The sequence below is a fragment of the Vipera ursinii genome, assembly GCF_947247035.1.
Source record: "Vipera ursinii genome assembly, chromosome: 1".
In the NCBI taxonomy this organism is placed as follows: domain Eukaryota; kingdom Metazoa; phylum Chordata; class Lepidosauria; order Squamata; family Viperidae; genus Vipera; species Vipera ursinii.
This window is the reverse complement of record NC_139512.1, coordinates 293591611-293615221: the sequence shown is the minus strand read 5'-3', so window position 1 is coordinate 293615221 and position 23611 is coordinate 293591611. Positions and strand designations below refer to the sequence as shown.

The following is a 23611-nucleotide window of genomic DNA, read 5'->3' as shown; positions in this document are numbered from 1 at the left end:
AAAAAAGCCGCGAATGGTCTAATTTTTAATGGAACTTTGATTCAACATTCACTGTGCAAATGGGGAAATCAAAATACTGATTTCCAAGGCAGGCAGACTTCTTTCATCATTAAATTAAATCTTGAATTACAATGTGATTCATTGTTAGCTGCGAAGCCGTGTCCGACCCATCGCGACCCCCTGGACAACGTTCCTCCAGGCCTTCCTGTCCTCTACCAGTTTCTGGAGTCCATTTAAGCTCACGCCTACTGCTTCAGGGACTCCATCCAGCCACCTCATTCTCTGTCGTCCCCTTCTTCTCTTGCCCTCAATCTTTCCCAGCATTAGGCTCTTCTCCAGTGAGTCATTACAATGTGTTAATTCTCCTTTGTTTAACAATTAATAGCTCAAATTCATCACAGCTTTCTTATTGGAAAGATTACACTAGACCAGGGGTCAGCAACCTCGGCTCTTTTATGACTCGTGGACTTCAACTCCCAGAATTCCTGAGCCAGCTATGCTGGCTCAGGAATTCTGGGAGTTGAAGTCCACGAGTCATAAAAGAGCCGAGGTTGCCGACCCCTGCACTAGACTATTAATACAGTTTGGCTTATATACAAAAAAGTAATAAAATATATATATACCAGTAAACGTACTTGCATCGTCCCTTTCTATTCTTGTTCCATCACTGGTTGAAACACAAGTAAAGTGTAGAGGTTCAACTTCTAAAAGTCCAGTGAGGGAAGTAAAGCTACCTTCAGCTGCTGTACAATTGCTGATTTTTCCATTCCCTGAATTGGGGAAAAAATAATATATTCAGTTCACTTGTATTATAGCTAGAAATAACGTTTTGATTTTTATTGCTATCATGTATATAAAGTGAGGGGAGAGAGGAGAAAAGATAAATGACTAAGTACCCAATCCAAACCAAGAAAAAAACACCTATGTAACTAATTAACACATATAAGAGAAACATATAACTTGTACATCTCAAGCCTCACTTCTTCTATATTTCAGTACAACTCATACGGCATGAAACACAAAGAAACTACACCAGAAAGTACCACCATAGAAAAAATCAGCAACTCCTACTCTCCTTTTAAGAGTTAAATGGCTTCCACTCACAATTGGACCTTTTAGATTAAAATTTTTTAAACAATTTAATATACCGGTTTGCATGATTGGTCAAAATCAAATTTATCAGTGACTTGTTTTCAAAGAATGAACTGGGATTCAGCTCAAGCTTGCTCTCATAATGGAGGGGAAAGAATCGTCTGCAATTTTCCTGCAGTCCTAACCTCTTTTATTTTGTTTTTAAGAGGGAATGGGTTTTATTTCATGACAAAATTCAATGTTCTGTCAGAATGTTCCACTGGAATCAAAGCAACTGGAATCTTTTGCTCTGATACAAAAAACCAAAATTTGTTTTCCTTGGGAAATTCCAAATACTAATTTTAAAAATGCTTCCTCTAATCAGAACAGTCAGAACAATGCCACTAAAAACTGATCGAATGTTTGTTCTGATCTCAGAATATTCAAAATTGTCATATTGAGATAAAAAAAATTATACATATTCCTAGAGAAACTCAAAATTGCCTCGATTCTCTTGAGTATAAGGTGAGAAACAAAAGAACCCTGTCAGGTTTTGGTTATTATATCCTGCATTAACAGAGTTCCAGATGTCCTTAACAGATCTGTATCCTGCCCTGACCTATCTCAAAGGGCTGACCAAATCTGAAGAAATATTTCCTTGTGGCAATGTAACTCTGTTGAACACAAAATAAGTTCAGCCTATTTTGAAGAGGTTGATTTTCTTCAATGACAAATTGTAACATGAAAATTATACAAAGTTGTTGCCAAAAGCAAACAATAGTGACTATAAAAAAAAACCTTTTGACTTCACAGTTACTAGCAGATACATGGGCTTACCTGAGAGAACATCTGATAAATCAATTTCATCTGACTGAACGCCAATGCTGCTATTATATATATTCTTACAAGAAGAACCACTCATTTCCAAATCAAAGAGCACCGGATCAAAAGGTGAACTATATAACCCATACCTGAAAAACAATGGAATGCAGGACACTGGGTGATAAGAAATGCAAATTTGATTAATGGGATAAAATCAATTGAATATATAGCTTTAAGAATTTGAATGACCAATACTATTACATGTTTTAAGAAACAAGAAACTGACATTTCCGTGAAGTATATCCAGTAAATGGCTACTTAAAAACAATGTGAAAATTATTATTATTATTAATTATTAATTATTAATTATTAATTATTAATTATTTATTATTATTATTATTATTATTATTATTATTATTATTATTATTATTATTAATTTTATTTGTATACCGCCCTTCTCCCGAAGGACTCAGCGCGGTGAACAGGGCAATACATATTAAAAAACAAGATACAAATATTAAAAATGATTAAGAGCCTTGGTGGAGCAGTGGGCTAATGCCTCCTTAAGTAACACCAGCTGCCTGCAATCAGTGCAGGTTCGCATCCCACCAGGCTCAAGGTTGACTCAGCCTTCCATCCTTCCCAGGTAGGTAAAATGAGGACCCAGATTGTTGGGGGCAATTAAGCTGACTTTGTAAGAATGCCGCTTGGGGGGGTGTATGAAAGCCCTAATAAGCAGGCATATACATAGAATGAAGGCTATTGCTAAGCTTGTAAGCCGCCCTGAGTCTTCGGAGAAGGGCGGGATATAAATGGAATTAAAATAAATAAAATAAATAAAAATAAACAAATGCCCATGAATAAGTTAAAACACATTAAAATAGATTAAAATAAAACAACATGCCTAATATTACTTCAAACACAGAGGATAAGTACTAAAAAGTATGTTTAAAAAGTTCACCACAAGGGGTTCAAAGTGCAGCAGTTACGGGTGTTCCTTGGTACATGTAATATATTTAACCTCTTCATCGGCTTCAGACGGCAAACAGAAGAGCTTTGGTCTTCTTCTCCAGGCCCTTTGAAATTGCCCCACCCCCCTTTCGCTTTTCTGCCTTAAAATCCAGAGCAAACACTCAGCTACCGCATCTTCAGCTGATCGGGAGGAAAACGTGTTTGCTCTGGATTTTAAGGCAGAAATGCAAAAGGGGGGAGGGAACAATTTCAAAGGACCTCCTGGAGAAAAAGAGCAAAGCTCTTCTGTTTGCCATCCGATACAGGTGTCGAGGCCAACCCTGCGGGGAAACAGATCCACTTCCCAAGGGCTTTGCAAAAGCTTGGCCTTCCTCGCCCAGCTACAGCTGGAGTAGTTTTCCCGGAGCTTAGTATCCTTCCATAAGAAGCATCCTTCCTTTCCTCCCTTCTGCTGGGAGGAAAGTGGCAGAAAAAGGGGCTGCTGTTTCCAGAACGGAGAAGGGAGACGCCGGCCAACGCAAGGCAGCAAGAAAGTGCGGACCAGCAGAAGGAAGGAAGGAAGACTTAAGGACACCTGGGGAGGCGAAGGAAACTACTGTAAGCTGCCTTTCTCCCTTTTTCTCTTTCTTGGTTGGGAAGAAGGCAAGCAGGTGCGCAGTGGCGGTGACGGAGGGCTGGCAGAGGGATACCAGGGCTGGCGGAGGGAGCCGGCAGGGGAGGCTTGTACCCCTGTCACGGTGCAAGCCACAAGAGAATTGGCAGAAGAAAAGGGAGTTGGCTACTGCCACCGGGCAGTTGATCTGTGGGGTGAAGCAGGGGCGGCAGGGGCAGCGGGGACTGAAGAAAGCCCCTCCAGCGGCAGATGCAGCTGTTGTGCAGCGGCGCCAGAGCCTTTCGCCATTAACTCCCCCTGGCTCCGAAACGGCAGAGGGGGACTGGGTAAGGTCCACCCTCCACAGCACAGCAGTCCAACTTGGGAGGGGAGTGAAAGTGAAGAGGTGGGCGGCAGCCAGTTCATTGATCCGGTGGGGAGAGGTCACTGAGTGGGGAGTGGCCTGGGTGTGGGGGGCCCTGAAGTGAGCAGGTGCGGGGCGCATGGAGCAGCTCCCCCTGCTCTAGCTTGGTTTTTACACGTGAGCCTCTTAAAGGGTTTTGTGATTTCAGAGAGAACTGGTTGTTAAATTATTTGAATCCCGTCACTGGCTTTGGGATATAAGCAAAGATGCTGGTTGTCATTAATAAAGCCTATAGTAGAAGATTTGGGTATTTGCAGGCTTGCCTCTTCCAAATATCTCTGCCTGTCCTGGAAGGATCTGACAGGGCACACGTACTTCAGCTACTGTCTACTAAGCAGCGTCATAACCATGAGCTATGTCTTCCATGTCATTGCACTGCTTTTTTGAAACAGCATTCCCTTCCAAGGCCCTTATCACCCGAGACCTATCTTTTAAGAAAACCTTAAATAGCTGGCTTATAACACAGGCATTAAGCTAGGACATTATTTTATTTATCAAATTTAGACACCGCCCATCTCACTTTAATTATGTGATGATGTCACTTCTGACAATTCTACTTAATTGTTGTGTCATTCCCCCCTCCTTAGTTGTTTTATTATCACTCTTAATTGACTGATATCATTCCATTTTAATCCTTTGTAAGCATTTATCGTCACTGATGACAATAACCTTAGCAACTGAATGAATGATGCAGTTTTTCCCTTGTTACCTTGTTTGAAGTAGTGCTTCCATGGGTGTTAATCGGTCCTGTAATTGTCTAGAGACTGCAGTTAATAGGGAAGCACAAGTAGTACTACAGCCAGCTAAATCTTCATCCTTTACATAGTTCAGCAAAACAAAATACCAATACACAGAACCTAAAAGGAATACATATAGAAGCTCAGCCTTAGGTAAATACAAAAGCAATCTTTAACTACCGGTATATGCTTACAGACACCTACAAAATCCATTCAATAAAATATTTTGTTAATCAATTTTAACAGATTGTGTTAAGTCTGCATTGATACCTGTTCAGGCAGTATTCCTAGGTTCTACTACTGTGAGTGTAACATTAACATATATGCCGAGTAGAAATGACTAATAAGTAAAATTCAAGATTAGCATTAAAACGGAAAAGAATATCAAACAAAGAAAAGCAGGTAGAAAGTATCAAAAGAAATCAAATTTGATTCCAAAAACAAAAACCTTAAACTTACCTCCGGTCGCAGCTGCAGGTAAATAAGATATATTGCCAAGCAAAGCCTTCAGAAGGACTGAGCTAAATCCTTGTTGACTTGGTTCAAACTTCCCATTACTACAAAAATATATAATCAATTTTATTTTAATATTTTATTTTGTTCATTAGCAAACATCCAGAACTTTTTTTACATCCATATGTATCTCAGCAGAGAAAAGGCTTAATCATTGTGCAATCCAATCGCCATCTATGTGGGAATATTAAATTTTGTGGAAATGGTTCCCACATAGACACAGGATTGAGCTACAAAGTGTTAATTTGCTTTATAAAAGATCATCTGTTAACATATTTTACATTGTTAGCCAGAATAGTCAAGTAAAAGAAAACTTTGAGCTGAAAAAAAAAGTAACATCATTACCTTATGCAAAGAGCTAGAAACCGTGCACATTTATGTGCTATGCTTCGCCCGGCTTCAAAGAAGCATACTCGGATTATGTGGAAAAGACACATCCTTGTTTTCGACAACAAGCTCTCATTTGTTTCTCTTGAGCTAAAACATTAAAAACAAAAGCAGACTTTACAACTCAATCATTACTTTTGAGTACACCTCTAACAAAGGTAAGAAATTTGTTAAGCAGCTCCCCCACCCCCTTTTTTAATTTTTACCTCCCTGGTCCATTGGATTGAACTCCTGCTAGCCAACATAAGATATCTAAGACAAGACTTTGAGCATGTTCTGTCACAACTCCATCTTCTGCCTTTTTGCAAAGGCTGTTAAGAAGTCTTTCATGAAATTCCGAAAACTGTAACATGGCACACCTCTGAACTCTAGAAAAGAAATGATATACAATAAAAAAAAGAAGGAAGTTAATCAGGGAGTAAACTAGTATTACTTCTCATTATAGCAGTGCTAAGGCTTTTCAGGAAGGGAGAATAGAAGCTTATGGTTTCTCTCTATTGTGGCTTTAAAAAGTCCTGAAACTGCTTTTTACCTCTTAGGCTTGAAATTCAAATCTTGTCTTGTCAAAGAAACCCATGTTATTTAAATAACCCGCTAAAACCACTCTCGATCAGATACAGGTAATGCTCGACTTCCAGCCGTCTGTTCAGCAACTGTAATTATGATGGTGCTGGAAAAACGGACTTACAATCCATGCCCAATGTTGCAGCTGTTGCAACGTCCCTGGATCAAAACTGGCAGTCCGCCTGCCCTTATGACTGCACGAGGGCTACAAAACTGCCCCTAGATAGGTGAGTTGCTGTGCTCAGCTGTTGTAAACACTGCCAGGCTCAGTGGGGCAGCTGAGGCTTCCAGGGGCAGCTGTGGTTTTGTACCAAACTGCAGCGCGCGCGCACGCACACACCAACTCCAGATCACCTCCAATTACTGACCTCATTTGTCGGAACCATGACATTTGGGGGTGGTGGTGGCAGCTAGGAGTGCTAGGATTGCAGCTGTTAAGCAACGCGGTCACGATTGCTTAGCAACTGAAATTCTGATCCCAGTTGAGGACTACCGATAACTTGAAGGTGTCTATGGCCCTAAAGTTTGTCATTTAGCTCAACGGGCAAAAGAAGCTAGGGCAGAAAATCTTAAAGTGTGTTCTTTCTGTTGCTATTTTACAAATGCTTAATTTTCTGAAGGTTCTTTTTTCATCAAACTGTTCTGCTATATAGGTAGTCCTCGACTTACGACCTTTCCTTTAGTAACTGTTCGAAGTTACAATGGGATTGGGGAAAAAAAGACTTATCACTAGTTTTTACACTTGCAACCATCCCCATGGTCATGCGATCAAAATTCAGGCACTTGACAACTGGCGTGTATTTGTGACCGCTGCAATGTCTCAGGGTCATGTGATCACTATTTGTAACCTTCCCAGCTGGCTTCCAACAAGCAGTCAATGGGGGAAGCCAGATTCATTTAACAACAGGATGATTCACTTCACTTCACTTTTATATTCAATACAGTTGGCCCCTCTTGTATATTCTTCTTTGAGATATAATGTATTTCATAATAATAACAATAACAATAATGCACTAACCTATATTCTTTTGGAATATATGTTTAAAATATATTTATGAAATATACTCACTGATAAGCAACTAACCTTTCCTTTGAAATAGATGTTTTTTTAAATCTTCTAATCGTTACAGAGACTTCTTGCAGCAAATCACATCCTCGTAGGTTGTCAGTTTTCCGCGAGGAAGTACTGGTTTCTGCTTTATTAGAAGATTTCTCCTGTTTTTTTAAAAAAAACTCATGTATTTGAAAAGTTATAGTCTCCATGATATACAAGTATTTTTCATTTTCCAAGATTATGCAATGTACTTAATTATCAACTAATACCAAAACACATTTTCTCACAATTTAAAAATCTTGCATTATACAAAAATGTGAAACTTCAATATATGTTCTACTATGTTTCTCAATATGTAAGCATATCATATATTACAATATACTTAACAATGCACGCACGAAGATAGAACTATCAAAAATTAAAGGAGGATAGAAAGAGAGAATATGCTCTTTATTTTATCAGCTACATAAGGAGAGATAACTAGAAAATAATACAATATTATCAAAAAAAAATCTGTTCTATGTCCTACATGTTAGGACTGCATATTATTTTAAACTAGGTTCAGCAGTTAAGCATATTACCACAAATATGAGTCTAAAAAATATGACAATATATGTATGTCATGCTAAACATGTTAGTATCTATGAACAGCTTGCAATAGCTCTTGCATGTGTCTCCTATCCTCTTCCTGAATAGCCAGGAATGTTTTGTTTGAAAGCTCTACATTAAAGTAAATTTGCTGTGCGAAGGTTAGAACTGTGGTTAATTTTGATTATGGTTAATTCTATTTTGGAGTACATTCATAGGATCAGACAGTTCAGATCATGGGAAGTAGCTATCCCATTATCCCTTAGTCAGACCATGTATGGAATTCCATATCTAGTTCTGGACATAACTGTTCAAAACAAATGGTGACAAACTGAAGCAAATTCAGAGGGTTTTCAACATGATGAAGGATGCTGAATCCAAGTCTCATGAAGCATGATTGTAGGGTTTGGGTATGTTTAGTCAATGGATTAAAAGTACAGGTTCAGGATAAATATCTAGAATATCTAAAAGAATCTTCCTGACGATGTGACTGGAAATAGAACAAATTTTACTTTGTAGAGATATTCAGAGGCTGAATAGTATTTAACAACGGATCTTGCCCTGAGCAAGGATTTGGATTAAATGATTTCCATGGTATTTTCCAATTCCAAGGCTATTTGATTCTATGGTTTTGCTGATGGATATTTCATCAGATATGTTTCACACACAATGGTTTTACTCCTAGTATTATCAATCTTATATTAATTTTATATCTACATTGTAATTACACACCTGACACCCCAATCCTAACAAGATGGCCTTAGGTAACCGATTAAACGAAAATAATTTTGACCTTTTTTTTTCCTATATATCATTTAAATACCTTGCCTGCTGCAACTTTTGCTAAAAGTGATGCAAGGGAATGTCCCTTGTTATTTTGAGGTTTCAGAGATGGTATCCTTAAAACAGGCCAGATTCCTCCATTGCAGATTTCTTCTGTTACTCTGTCATTCACAGCTTTGACATGGATTAAAAATGAACGGTATTTGCCACCTGCCATGCCTAGAATAAAACAGACAGACATAAGGAAAATAAATTAGTTCTTGAAAACTCATTATACATGCTTAAAGTAGAAACACTTCTCAGCCAACTTTTTACCAAAAAATTACTCACATTTTAAATGTCAGGAATCAATTCTAAATATCAGGTCTGTATCTAATTATTATTTTTTAAAAAAATTACATTTTAGATTTTGTTCCCCAAAATATTCTGGCAAAAGTATTACCTTTTACAAGCTTTGGACTTGTGAGTGTCAACATTCCAGCATGTCCTGATAAATCAAGTCCAATAGCCAACCATACAGGTCCACACAAAATATCTTCTTTATGATCCTCTAAAAAGGGACATAGCCGAAGGCCTTTAAAAAAAGTATAAAAAGCTAAAATTACACTGATCATAGCAAACAACATAAATTGTTAAAAACAGAATTGTCTTCAGTAGTTTCATGAATGTACTGTAGAATGTGATGCTCTGTCAAATTTCTCTTTTAAATCTATTGTTCATGAGCCTAAAGCTTTTAGACAGTTACTTCTGTTATTCTGAGTACAAAAATTACTAACACATTTGTTGTCTCCAATGCTAGGATACCAAGTGGCCTTATATTCAAATTATAATGCCTGCATTATAATGCCAAATAACAATGTAATATACATAAGGGCCCAAAACCACTCCTTTTTCAATCAGTAAAGACAAGAACAAGATAGAGGAAACTACTAATAGAACACAAAAGCAAAAGTTCACTAGACTTCCTTCTAAAACTTATTTAGCCAACTAGCAAATGTCTATGTGGTAAATCTGTTTAAAACAATGTTATACTTCAGCAAAACTTACACTGTGACTCTTCCACGTCCATGTTTTGCATTTCTGCATTCAAATCATCCAGTCCTGTTTTTCCGTTTCTTTCCACTTCATTATGAGCTGGTGACAAAGGAAAAGTTATCTGTCTATCTACAGCTGCTTCTGGGGAACAAATACATAGGAAAAAAAACATTTTCAGATTTTTTAAATAGCACAATCTTTTTTTGGAGCATAGTTTTATTACATAACATGTTGTAGATGTGTTATGCAAATATTTTTAAATATTTAAAAACAATCATGAATCTTGAAACAACTGGTCCTTGGAATTTCTTGACTTTTGAGTGGTACATCAAGACTTACACTCTAAGAATGAAGCAGGGCAACGATAAAAATTAAAATAGATTTAATTACTATGAATATGATCACCAATGTTATTATGGTATTGACAGAGTGTGGGTTTCTGGGGCAATTATTAATAAAGTATCATATCCGAGAAATGGGAATCACCACATTATCCTCAAATCTTTAAGTTTCACAACATTCAATATGTAAATACCATCAAGACAAATATATCTTATCTGTAAAATGCTAATAAAATGAAAACGAAAAAGGACTATTTGAAAATAGGACTGAAATGAACTTCTGCAACATAAAGAAAAAGTATCAAAATCAAAATTAGCATTTATGGCATTCCCCATTCTTAAAACAAGCAAAAATATCTACTGAAGAAAGGAATTACTACCTTATCTTGACATGCAGTGATACCTACTGCTTTCTGAACTGTTTACCACAGAACACTGTTCACCCATTATATGTGATTTCATTTGACTTTACATTAATATTTTCAATACTCTTATTTGCTCAAACTACTGATGGTTTAATGTCATCTTGAAATGTATAACTATTTTTCAAAGCAAATTGTTCACTTATTTTCTTACCATTTACTTTTCCTAACCCAGGAGCTTTATTTTTCAATAGAGTCACTTGAATCTGTGGAATGTTTGTGATACTTGAATTCAAAACAAATTTGAAATTCACATGTCCAACCATACAAGCTTTGGGCAAAACCAGTTCAAACACATGTTCATCCCAGCTGTTGCTACAAAGAAAAAAGATAGAGAAAGAAAAAGGTGGAGAAAGAAAATAAGTTATTATGTTCAATGAAATAAAGGGCTCCAATTTATTTTTATCTGTACAATAAGAAAATATAAATGTTTACAATTTTCCCATTTCTTCTCTATTTCAGTATGATCCTAATTTTTAAATCTACTTAATTCAGTAATTTAAGCTGCATTTCATTTTTAAGTAGAAATACTTACTTTAGGAACGTATATAACATTTTGAATTTGCACTGATTTTGATTAAAAATGCCTCATTTCACAGCATGCTTAACTGTAAAATGGTCTGATCATTTTGCAAGTGCTAAAAAAGTATCTTAAACTCAGAACAGTTCTAAAATGAAAAGCAATATGTTGGCATACATAACAAGACAGTTTGAGTTGAAACTGTTCAAATTTGAACTGTTTTGTACACCTCTAGGAGACTGTTCTTCTACATAGATGTTAGCCCTATAGGGCTGGATTTAAAAACAATTTATACAACATATCAACTTCCAGTCTTAATATAATATAATATATAAATATAAAATAATATAATACAAATATAATATAATACAAATGACAGCTAGTTTATTCTAGTGGCTAAGGCACCAGGCTAGAAACCAGGAAACTGAATTCTAGTCCTGCCTTGGGCATGAAAGCTGGCTGGGTGACTTTGGCCTATTTTCAGTCCAACACATCTCACAGGATCGTTGTTGTGGGGAAAACTGAAGGAAGAAAGAGTATTAGGTATGTTCACAAGTGTGAGTTACTTATAAAAATAATAAAGCAGGGATAAAACATAATAACTATAAAATATAAAATTCCCACTAGGGAATTCCATTTATAACTCAAGATATCAGGTGATTCAATGTTTAACTAAAATAGGGAGGTAAATGTTCTATCAAAAAAACAATTTACCTATCAGTTTGCAATTTCCAAGTCCGTGTATGTTGAGCTGCATCCCCATGATGCTGCTGATGCAAGTGTTGTGGATGTCGCCTTTGCTGCTGTTCTTGTTGCACTTCAACCCAGCATGGTGGAACTGTAGCTGAGAATCGTGGCGTCAAAGTTTCAAAACGAGTAAGCTCTACTAAAGACGTCAAAGTTTCAAGTGAGAATGGCTGGTCCACTAGAAGATCAACTCCTGTTTTTTAATTAGAAAGTAAAAACACTTTTCAAAACATTTAATCACACACACAAAAATCAGTAGCTCCCACAAGAAGCTACAGCACTTTTTTAAATATTTAATTTTGGTTCAGCTACACTAACACTAAATACACACACATATTTCATGGCAGCATGTTTTCATGCATGTTATGTTACAGAGCCTCTAGTTGGCATTTAGGAGTAAAACTGGTTAGCCATCTGCTGCTGGGGAAAAACAATCTATGAACATTCTGGTTCAGGTTTCCGTATACACTTTAGTTGGGAAAACACGTATCTGCAAAAGTAACACGCATAAAGATAGATGAGACATCTTGCAGGATGCAGACACAATATAATAAAAATATACTACTTATTTACAACTTTAAAATGGTACTGTATCGTATTTCTTCAATTCAATAGTATACCTTTTGGAAATATGAATATAAGATTCAATATTTACCTGTAATACCTGGACTTGAAGGGTTAGATAAAGGCTTTGTTCCTTCTGTTAATTGCTCCGTCACTTTAGACAGAGATGCATCCACAAGAATATCAGCTTCATCAACATCATCACAAGTTCCTCCAATCTGGAGAAAATGAAGTTCTCCACCTAAAAGAAAGAGTTGAGATTTTAAATGGAAGCCCAGAACAGTCCAAATTAAGCACATGCATGCACATACTCATTTTGACAAAAAGCTTCAGTGGACTGTATTCTTGGAGACAGGTTTATTTCAAATTTGGTTTTGAGTCTGGTGTATGGGATAGTAACATTTCCTGATGGGTTAATCTTTCTTAAGAACATGGAGAAATACAATCCTCTGACTCCCCTGGGTCAGGTTTTGATAAGGTTGGAATACCATTGGCAACAGTTCTATTGTTACTTGGATTGTCAGTTCTGTTGGTGCTCAAGAACTGCTGTTCATTTCCTTGGACATTCATTCCTTCAGCTTAGCAGATGTTTTTCTCCTAAACTACTTAAGATCTATATAAAACATCAGGAGAGCTATGCAGAAGTACATTCTGAGATATCAACAAGAGATGACACCTACTTCCACCTCTATTTTCTAATAATTTCAGATGAGCCACTGGGTATCCAGAAGAAACACATTAAAGCAGTAATGATCTAAAATATTAAAATAATACTTAAACCATATAGCGAAGGATACTTGCTGTCCATCTAAGTGGAATTTAACACAATCTTAAAAAGGATTTTAGTTAAGTGTGTAAGAGCACACTTCCTTATTGCTAGGATGGCTTGTACTAACTTTTGCTAGCTCTTAACAGTCCTTATATCCAGAGCTGACTTCGTAAAGTAACTAGAAACTAGTTCAAAATAGAACAGCATGACTGATAATAAGAATATATAATCTACAGATTATAATCTACGCTATATTCTATAATTTTAAAGTCTACTTCCAGTCCCAAATCAGTGTGTTGATACAGTCTCAAAAATATTATAAAAATGGTAATTTAGGAATAACTTAATTGAGGAACCACCTTAATATCACATGCTCAGATTTTAAAATCATCTTCAGAAAGCCTTTGCAAAATTTCTGTTCTACATAAGGGAAGATGAGAAATACAAGAGGAATAGTCTTTTCATTACTGGTCATTTCCTTGTCGTTCACTTTCTTTTGATTTTTCACAGTATAGTACTATCGTTCTTTACGTTGGTTTACTTTCTATTTTATTCTATCTTCTTTTCTATATTTAGTTTTACTCTGGCCTGGCCTGATGGGATGGGGTTGGGTTTTATTAATGTGTTTTAACCTACTTTTTAATATGTTTTAACTTATTCGTGGGCATTTTGTTTACTCTTTTTTAATTTTTGTATTTTGTATTTTTGTATTTTGTTTTTTAATATGTTCACCGCCCTGAGTCCTTCGGGAGAAGGGCGGTATACAAATAAAATTAATAAATAAATAATAAATAATATGTCTGGTAGTTTTTCTTCTTATTAGAAATCATCCTGTTTGCAGTGAGATGCTATATAAGCATTAGATTTACTTTAATATATTTTTTTAAATGTAAGCTTTCAACCACTATTAGCTAAAAGGGCACTGTATATCAGTTCATTAATATGGACCAATAAATGATGATGAACAGTATTTTCTTTGATGCTGAAAGAATGTATTTGGTCAGAGCCCTTGGCTGAATAAATGTAGATAATAACTGCTATTATCCAATAAACATGTTTTACATTACTATATGCCTAGGAGGATAAACCAGTCCCGGGCACATCAGGAGGGGAGTTGGTCAGTGGCTCCGAGCAGCGGTCTGAGAAGGATCTGGCTGAAGCATAGCTGCAGCAAGACAGTCCTGCGTCTTCAGGAAGAACTGCCTGATCTGAGAACATGTAGGGCAGAAAAAAGGCAGGAGCCGAAAAGGTCAGCCCGATTACTCACAATGAGGCAGCCTCGCCTCTTGTGATGGGCTGCACCAAATGTTGGCTATTTAGCACAGCAGACAGATGGAGGCAATGCTGGGTTGTGTTCACTTCCTAGCTGCGTGTTTCCTGCTTGTTGTGATCCCTGCCTTGCTTTGGATTGACACCATGCATTGACTTGGATCATACCTTGTGAACTCTTGTGACTTCTCTTGCCTCATGAACCCTCTTGTCTTGTGAATTTAATTTTGCCTGGTGGTTTATCTTATTTGGGAAACTTTCAAGTACCTTGTGAACTCATTGGCCATTGCTCTGTGGACCAGTGCTTTTGGCGGGACTTAATTGCGACAGTCCTGGGTTTTTTGGTGGAGGGAATTGCTGAGAAATATTTATAAACCAACTAAACCACCATTATGTGGTGAGCAGGACAGCACAAAAACCCTATGATGGTGTATGAATAAGGAGCTTGATACTGGAAAAATTCAAAAAGTTATTACTGATATTAGATTGGATCTGGCTGATATACTGGATTGGGACAAAATAATTAATTTGAGCCTTAAAGGTATCAGGAAAGGAAAAAACAGAAAATATTAATTTAATTGGAGATCTTATCTCAAATTTGAACAACTACCAAATTTAAAGCTTTCAGATAGATAAAGAATGCACCCTTAGAGTCCAATGAAATGCAAAACCCAAGAAATACATAGTAAGATGATTTGTAAACAGTCAGATAAAAGAAAAAATATGGAAAGAGCTTGTGAACTAAAAAAGATAAATTGGGGTTAAGATAAACTGTTACATTTTCATGATATTATTTCTGCCATGCTACAAAGAAGAAAGGCCTTCAAACTCTAAGAAAAGATTTATTAAAAAGAGAAACAAAATTTAATTGATGTTTTCTTTCAAGTTAATTCTAGTTTAGGTTCCTATAGAAATGTATTTTTGGGAATATAATTTATTATTTTAATTTTTCTACTCATGTTGTTACTAATGGGATAATTTTACCTGTTATTAAAATGTATTTTTCATGCACTCTTTATATCAATTTATATAGTTGCCCATCTCAAAATTATACCTCAGGGTGATGAAGACAGGATTAAAACCAAATGAATGATAATAATAAACAATAAATAAAATAACAGCAAACTGCAACTAAGATTTCTCAAACTCAGATTTTATACTGTAACCATAGGCTTGTCATAGAAAATCACAATGGCAAGCTCACCAACTAATACAGTATGGAATTTATTAAAGTTGTCCTTTATTACATTTAATTTTTAATCTGGTGTTGGAACCCTTGACATGGCTTACAAGACAAACTTGTGAAATTAATGGAATATGCTAGCTGAATTTGAAGGCAAGCTATTGTTATATGCAAATAACATTCAGGGTTTTTCAATGATCATTACTGTTCTCTATCTAAATTTGTAGAAGTTGTAAAATTTCATAAAATACAACTAACTGGAGGTCAAATATGGCAAATGCTTACATATTTAATTTTTTGTTTATTGTCCAGTTACTTATTACCCAGAGATTTTTTCCAAGAAAATATATAGTTTAGCTGATAAGATTATTTTAAAAATGTAAAAAATCCCCAGATGAAAACAGATCTAAGACATGAATGCCCTCTAGGTCTGTGGGGAAGAATTTGTGCCGTAAAAATAAACACATTATTATTTTAAACACATTGCTAAATTAATAGTTAATATTTTATGAATTAAATAGCCAGTATTTCTTTGTTAAAATTGTGTTACTCTTATGACAATAGTAGCTTTTATCTTCCTCATTTTAATCAATATCATTGGGCTTATTTTTTAAACTCAATTATGTACTGTAATGGACATAATTTTGAATAAGCAAGCATAGCTTGAAAGTATGATTTAGTGCTCTTGCAATTTTGGCAAGTCCTGGGCACTAATTAAAGTAGGAATTTGGTTATATTTCCAGCACTGAAAGCAGTTGTTAGACATATCTGGACCCTACTGGGTGGAAAATTTAAATTTGATTTTGCTTCTTATGAGAAATTGACTGAAAATGGCTGCTAATAAGATTTTTCAAGAAAACATATGCTCATAACAAAATCATTACCTTCAATTAGCATTTTAAAGTTTTAAAGCTGTTGGAAATGGTGCATGCAAACTAAGATAAAAATGTACTATTAGTAAACGTCTTAAAAAGATTTCAAGAAAATTTTTTATACGCATATACATTTAGAAAAGTAGTGACATTAGAAACGTGTTTTGCACACCTTATTTTGATCTATGCTATTTAGAAATCTTACACATAAAACAAGTTATGCTTCTATTCTGAAATATTACAAAATATTTTAAATTTAAATAAAAGCTTAAAAAAAGAGAAATAAATGGGCGTCTACCAGTAGGCTCTTAAAGATCAGGACAATAGCTGCGCCTGTGAGATTAAAGCCCTTCTGGTCATATATGTGTGTGGAAGTTATGGATGACAGACAAACAAGAGGGCAGAGTTTTGATGAGATGGCTGCCATTTTGACTTTTTTCCCCAGTTGACCCACCAGGGTATAAAAAGAGAAACCTTGAAAAATGAAGCATTTAAAAAAAACAACAAATGAAAATCTTACCTCTAGTGCATGCACAGAGTCTATCAGTGCCTGAGCAGTATATTACTGAGACAAATTTGTCTGGTTCTTCAGTACCTTCCTTTTTAGGTGGTTCCACTTTGGCCAGGATTTCAAAGTTTGAAAGATCTAATATTTTAACATAGCCTCCCTGAGTGGTTATGACTAGATGCCCAAGAGTAGAGATTTCCGATCTTTTTTCTCTCTCGCTGCCATTCTTTGAAGTTAATTGTATTTCCTCTGTAGGTTCCTCACAGTCGTCTTCTCTATTATCCAATATGTCCGGTGGGAGCAAAATCAATGAGGTAATGGTATCCTGGGGGTCTTTGATATGCTGAATTTTTATAGGTTCCTCTTCTAGAGTCACAATCCTAGTGGCATAGTTCATTTTATAAAGCACTAGATAACCACCACTAGCACTTCGTTGTTCTGGCTGGATTATTAAGGGCGTCTGTACATCTGCTGGTGACTCATGCTGGATCATACCGATATTTGCACCATTCACTACCGTAAGACTAGGTTCTACTTCTCCCTTCCTTCTATTACATAGTGCCGAGTTTAATTTATTTAAATTATTCAAGGCCTCTACTTGATTTATTGCACTCAGGGATTCAACAGGACACGTCCGCAGTCCTATTAACAAATGAACTCCGTCTGCACAAGGAGTGATTGAATCTACACAAAAATTCTCCTCCTCTGCAAACTTTGGCAGTCTTAAGCACTGAACCAAAGTTCCAGGTTTGGGAACCATCGAGTTCCACTTCTCAGAGTCCGGAGAAGTTAGGCTGGCTGTTGCGTCTGCAAACTGCTGAATGTACGTCACAGGAGGATCTTGCAAAAGCAATTGCTCCTGACTATCCAGCTCCATCTCTATGATTTGTGGAACAGTAAATCCATCATCATGTAAACTTTTACTCATGATATTGTTCATCTGTGAAAAGATTTTTCCTGCTTTTTCATCAGATTCCTTAATGCTGTAAAGCAGTAATATAGGTGAAGTCCTCCTTACCAGAGGAGAATTCAGTTCTGAATTAGTACAGGATTCATTGTCAGTTGATCCCAGGTCTGATATACTACCAGCTTGAGTCCTGCTTAAATCATCCAGTGATCTCTGAGAATTACTACTAACGGGAGAGGTAGCAGGCGATTTGTATGTTAATAAACCTCCAGCTAACAAACAAGGAAAGGGAATGTTGTGGTGTTCCAGATGCTTTTCCTTCATCTTTTCACTTTTACAGTTAGTTAGGCAAGGGTTTGCCCCAAGTTCTTCTAAATCTTTCACTGTGTCTTCAAGTACATTTGCAACTATTTCCCACTGAAGTTTCTCAGGCTGCTGAAGAATGCTGAGAGCAGTTACATCGAGGCTAACTTCCATGGTTTCCTTTTGTGATGTATGTCCTTTAAGATAAAATATACAGTGTAAAAAAAACAGATTTTATCCATCGTAGGATTATGTTTTTGTAAACTTTTACATTCATTCATTCATTTTACACATATACATGCACAAACCAACATCTAATGATATCTTCAAATATTTCTATTTTATCCAAACCAGGTAATTGTAGCTTGCCTAAGCTTGAGGATGGCAAAAACATGCTTTGTCATGGGAATGTCTGACTCCTAAAAATTTTAATAGAATAAAAGTAATTACTAAGCAGAAAAAGGCATTAAAAATACGTATGGTATAAGACATTTCCACAATGTGTCAATATAAGATCACCACACAAACAGGTATAATTTCTATAGCGATAAAGTGAAATATAAAACACCCAAGGCCTAAAAACAGAAATAAGAGGAGACCTATGCCTATTTTCAGCATCAGTGGTAGAGTTCCTAACCTTGAAGGAAAATGAGGGGCCATCAGAATGATCTATCTTCCACTTCCAAAAAGATTTAAGGGCTGCAAATACATAGTCCTCAGAGAATAGCACGAATACTTTATTCTCAATCAGCCAGCCCTTAAAAAGGATCTTGATTTGGGGCTGCCCCCTTCTTTGTAGGAAAGATTGCAGGGAGGAGCAGAAGAAAAGGATCATAAGGCACACTTTCACTGAACTCATTTCCCTCTGCCCTGTTTCTTTTGTTAAAAACAGGTTTCTTTATTTCTTAATTATAAATCAAAGTACTAAGACAAATAGCAAGGTATAGTAGACCCCTTACTCTTTACTGACCAAAGCATTGCTAAATAATTGCAAGTAATCTTATTTATATTTCAGAATAAAATATTATGTGCCTACCAGTCACTGATTCTGATCTGGAATGCTCCTCACTGTCTGAATCTTCTAGCAAATCATCACTAAAGTCAAGAAGATTAGAGATATTAAGCCAAGAAAACAATTTCATACAATATACCTACTTCTAAACATAAATTTTAGCATTAAAACCTGTTAACACACCAGCATGTTACATATGAAAAAATTAAATTTGTGATGTAAGCTACTGAAGAGTCTCACGATGATTATACTTAGTTTAAATCCATTCTGTGATTTAACCTACAGGATCCTCTAATTCAGAAGCAAGTATTTGCTTTAGAAGGTCTATGGGAAAGAATTTGTTGAGGATTACAAGTTAACCATAAGGAGGGCCAATTGACCTTATAATCTCATACTAGTGATATCATCAGGACATATATTGTTTTTTTAGAAATCCAAGAGAAATCAACAGAAAACATACTGCAAATAGTGTCAATCATGTAGTTTCTGGCTCTTGTTGAAAACCGAGCATTTTACTAATTCAAACATTACGAAAAATATGTACTAGCTACAACTACTATAGTGATTAGAATGTAGTACTGCAGGCTAACTCTGCCCACTGCCGAGAGTTTGATTCTGACCGTCTGAAGGTTGATTCAGCCTTCCATCCTACCAAGGCCGATAAAATGAGGACCCAGACTGAGGACAATATGCTGACTCTGTATACAGCTTAGCGAGTGCTGTAAAGCACTATGAAGCGATATATTAAATCTAGGTGCTATTGCTACAAATACAAAATAAGCCAAGAGATATGAGTGCAAAAATTTCTTTTTAGAGCAACTGTTCTGTGTAAAAAGAAACCCTTCGTACTAGATGAAATATAAATTAAAGTAACTTTTATTGGTCCTCATTCCCAAAACTAATGAATTGTGAAAACAAAATTATCTTCTCTTAGAAGGAACTAAACATTGATAGTTTTACCTCAGTACACCATGACTAGTGTCCTCTTCCAAAGAAATAAGCAACTCGTATTCAATCAAATATTTATTAGCATACCTGTCTCCTTCTAATTTTGGTATATCTGAACAGCTAGATGAATCTTCTATCCATGTTATTGTTGGTCTTCTTGAATCAACCCCTGAGGTCTGTTCCCCAGACAATACCAGTTGCTGTACAATTACTGGATCATAAGCATTGATCTCAAACTTTAAGTGCACCTATGCAAATTTAAAAACATAATTAAACCTAGATGCAAATTCTTACTCATATAATTAGCATTACAACTCCAGGCAACAAGATACCTTCATAAGTTTTGAAATATCCCATATACAGATCTTTCCTCGTTTTGTTGCAGCAGCTAAAAAATGAGGACAGCTTCCAGATCCAAAGCAGACTATTCTGTCTGTGCCGTCTGTACAAGGAAATTGTGCTGGACTTGTTGCCAGCGTGACTGAGAGGGGCACATTCTGCGTGTGTTCACCTTTCACAAATGGGCAGTTTGGGGAATGTCTTTCATGTTCAGACCTTAATGAATTAGAAAGATAAGTGTTAAAAAGGAACATCACTACTTTTTTCTCATTAGTAATTTTGCTGCAGATAAGCACTAACCTGGGCAAGTTAAGAGACAAAGTGTAGTTTCCAAAGTTCCTGTGAGCAAAACCCCATTCATAGCCACTTTTGCAGCAAAGGAGCAAAGGTCATTTTTGGTCATTACTCCCCTACTGCAGCTAGCTGTAACTCCAAACAATCTTACCTGGAGAACTAAGATGACTCTCTAGAACTCTATAGTCACTGACACAGGTAGCTGTACTTCCCCCATCTTATCTCTCATAGTATGGATCCAGAAAGCACTAAGGAACTCATTCACTTTTAATTTTTATCTGAATGCATGTCAAATTCATAATTTTGAAGAAAAATGTTTACCTAAATGTTCACATAACATGTGTTCATACCACTAAGGAATTATTGTACTTGATCACAGTCCAGCATTTTGAGATTTAATTTAAGAATGCATAAAAGTGCTCATTTTAGGGAAAGGAGAAAGAAAACCAACATATTAGGCAGAAAGTGTATAAAGATGAGTGATCAGAAAAGTAGATACTTCCTATCAACATTTTTCTCTCAGATTTGTGAATTGGTGTATAAATAACTTAATATCAACTTACAATTTGGGAAATAAGGGAGTATAGATGTACTCAGTTATCCCTAAGTTCCAGAACACTAATGGGAAATCATTGGTTCTGAAATACTTATAATTTCCTTACAAGCATTATTTAAGAATGATGATTAGGAATATTGGCTGGTTCTTCATTCCATTCTCTAAAGACATCATTATTCAGTCTAATTTTTAAAATACTCTTATGTTCTTTTAAAATAAGACTAAAATTCCCAAATGGAAATTGTGTCCAATACTGAGCATTCAAAAACATTTTATTTAATATTTAAATATTAAATTCTAAAATCATTCTGTCAGAAAATACTATGATGCATTTTGAGATTTTTAATTATTTAAATATTGTACTCAAACGTGAACCTAAGTATGTCAAAAAAGTCTAAATAGATCTAACCCAATTTCTAAGGGTTAGAAATTGTTCTTACATATAGAACAGAAAGCAATGCAGATAGGTTTAAAATATTACATTCTCACCAAGGTTCATCTGTTGGCTCCCAGCATACCAAACATACACTACACGTGAAACACATGGCTCTGTCATCTCCTGATGATGCAGGCTGTGGGAGAAGCGAGAGCAACAAATGAAATATTAAATGCGAAATACAGTATCCCATATATACAAATAGACATAGCAGAGAAGTTATCTTCACCTACTATCTCAACACACACATACAAAAATGAAAGGAAAAATATCTTCTGGATAAATGCAAATTCCTGGGGATAATCTTGCAGAGTGTATATTACATGTAACAATATTGGTCTTCTTGTGCTGTTACAAAGTGAGAAAATCACAAATTTATAATAAGAGTAAACCTCTCCCCCTCCCTCAGTGTGTGTGTGTGTGTGTGTATGTGTGCGCGCACGCACACACACACACACACACACACACACACACACACATGTGGAATGTCTATGGACATGGTGGAATAGTCATATGCAACTATTCTCTTTTGGAAATCACTGAAGTGTCTTTAGAAAAAGGCTTCAGAAGCTCCTACTATAGCTGGATGCTTTACTAGCCTTTCTCGCTCTCCCAGGACATTTTGTAGCAGATCTCAAAATAACTATTTGAAAAAATGAGACTTTTAACTCCACTACTGGGGAGTAATTGTTGCACTTGCATAAATCAAAAGGTTACAGACTATCTGAGAAATTTTTAGCAAACCCAAGAGGTTTTTAACATATTGCAATTGGAAATTTGCCTGACATAATTGATCCATCTTGCTCTCGCCTCTTCACTCACCTCATCCGAATTTAAATCCTACATCAGTCTAGCCACTCTAGGCCAAAAACCATGAGTATCCAACGTTTTGGCCTGCCTGGGCCACACTGAGCAAACAAAAATTGTCTTGGGCCACACATAAAATATATAATATAGTTAATAGCAATAGCACTTAAAGGCGCAGTCAGGAACAACAGAAAACTATCAAATGTATTTTCATAAGACAAAGTATTTGAATATACAGCACTGAGAAAAATACGTTGCTATGATTTCAGTTAGAAATCTATTTATTTACCTGATGGTAGAACCCAGCTTGAGCCATGGGATCTGGCTGTGCCCACCTATAACCTACATGAGGCCATGAAGTGAAGGTTTCCCGTCTGTTAGCCTCACTATACATTAAAGACCTTGGAAGAAGAAAAAAGCAGTTACAAATTTAAAACAGTTCGAAGGCCGCCTGGCTGTTATTAATTCTCCAGTCTTAAGTGACCATCGTCCCTTCCAGAAAATGGGAAAATATTTACTGTTTGCATCCTTCTCATAAAATCCACAACTTAAATAATCACCCGTATTTCTCTTCCTCCATCTGCTGAATTTCTTAACTCATTCTGTAATTCTTCCTCATAGAATCTGTATTCCACCATAGATACATGCTCACAATTAAGGGTTAATTCCCAGAATAGTGATTGCTTCCCATTCCTCACATAAAAAATTAACATGTGAATTCATAGGTATGTATGATGACGATAATGGCAATGCAACAACCAGTCTGCAAAATTTTTAAAAAGGCTGCAGCAATCTTTTCCTTCTACCTCTGCATGCTTACGAATTCTGGTTTTTCCCTTCATGAATTATTTCAAAAAACAGGAATGGATAAACCATAAGTCATGTGCTTCCCTACAATTAGTTTCTTGCAGAGAATACATTACCAAAACTAGCAGCACACAGATGTGTATCTATTCACTGAGTTCAACAAGAGCCTCCCCACGCCAGCTTTTAATCTTCACATTGGTTTTACATATCTAAAAACATATGTAAATTACCTGAAAATGCAATACTAATTATGTTGTCCTGTATGGATGTTATTGCTTTCCACAAACTAAACAAATAAACAAAACAGCATAGTGCCTGGTCTTCACACGTTTTTCTGCATAAAGTAACTTGAGTATCTAAGATGTGCTATGATTAACTATACCAGATGACCCAGAAATAAGTCTAAAACCATTCTAACTCTACTCATGAAACTAAAACAGGAAGACTATCAATCATCAGACAAAT

General features: G+C 36.0%; 1 protein-coding gene across 1 annotated transcript in view; it reads right to left on the bottom strand.

Moving 5' to 3' along the window:
- BIRC6 (baculoviral IAP repeat containing 6) overlaps positions 1-23611 on the bottom strand; it is a gene marked incomplete at its 5' end in the record, with an annotated part of 141333 nt that overhangs the window by 102407 nt on the left and 15315 nt on the right. The window contains 19 exon segments of the mRNA XM_083350685.1: positions 624-770; positions 1909-2042; positions 4591-4738; positions 5078-5175; positions 5477-5608; positions 5725-5886; positions 7167-7297; positions 8548-8726; positions 8950-9081; positions 9555-9683; positions 10460-10620; positions 11540-11765; positions 12228-12377; positions 16750-18144; positions 18984-19042; positions 19995-20155; positions 20240-20462; positions 21586-21668; positions 22629-22740. Coding sequence (XP_083206811.1) covers positions 624-770; positions 1909-2042; positions 4591-4738; positions 5078-5175; positions 5477-5608; positions 5725-5886; positions 7167-7297; positions 8548-8726; positions 8950-9081; positions 9555-9683; positions 10460-10620; positions 11540-11765; positions 12228-12377; positions 16750-18144; positions 18984-19042; positions 19995-20155; positions 20240-20462; positions 21586-21668; positions 22629-22740 — 3962 coding nt within the window.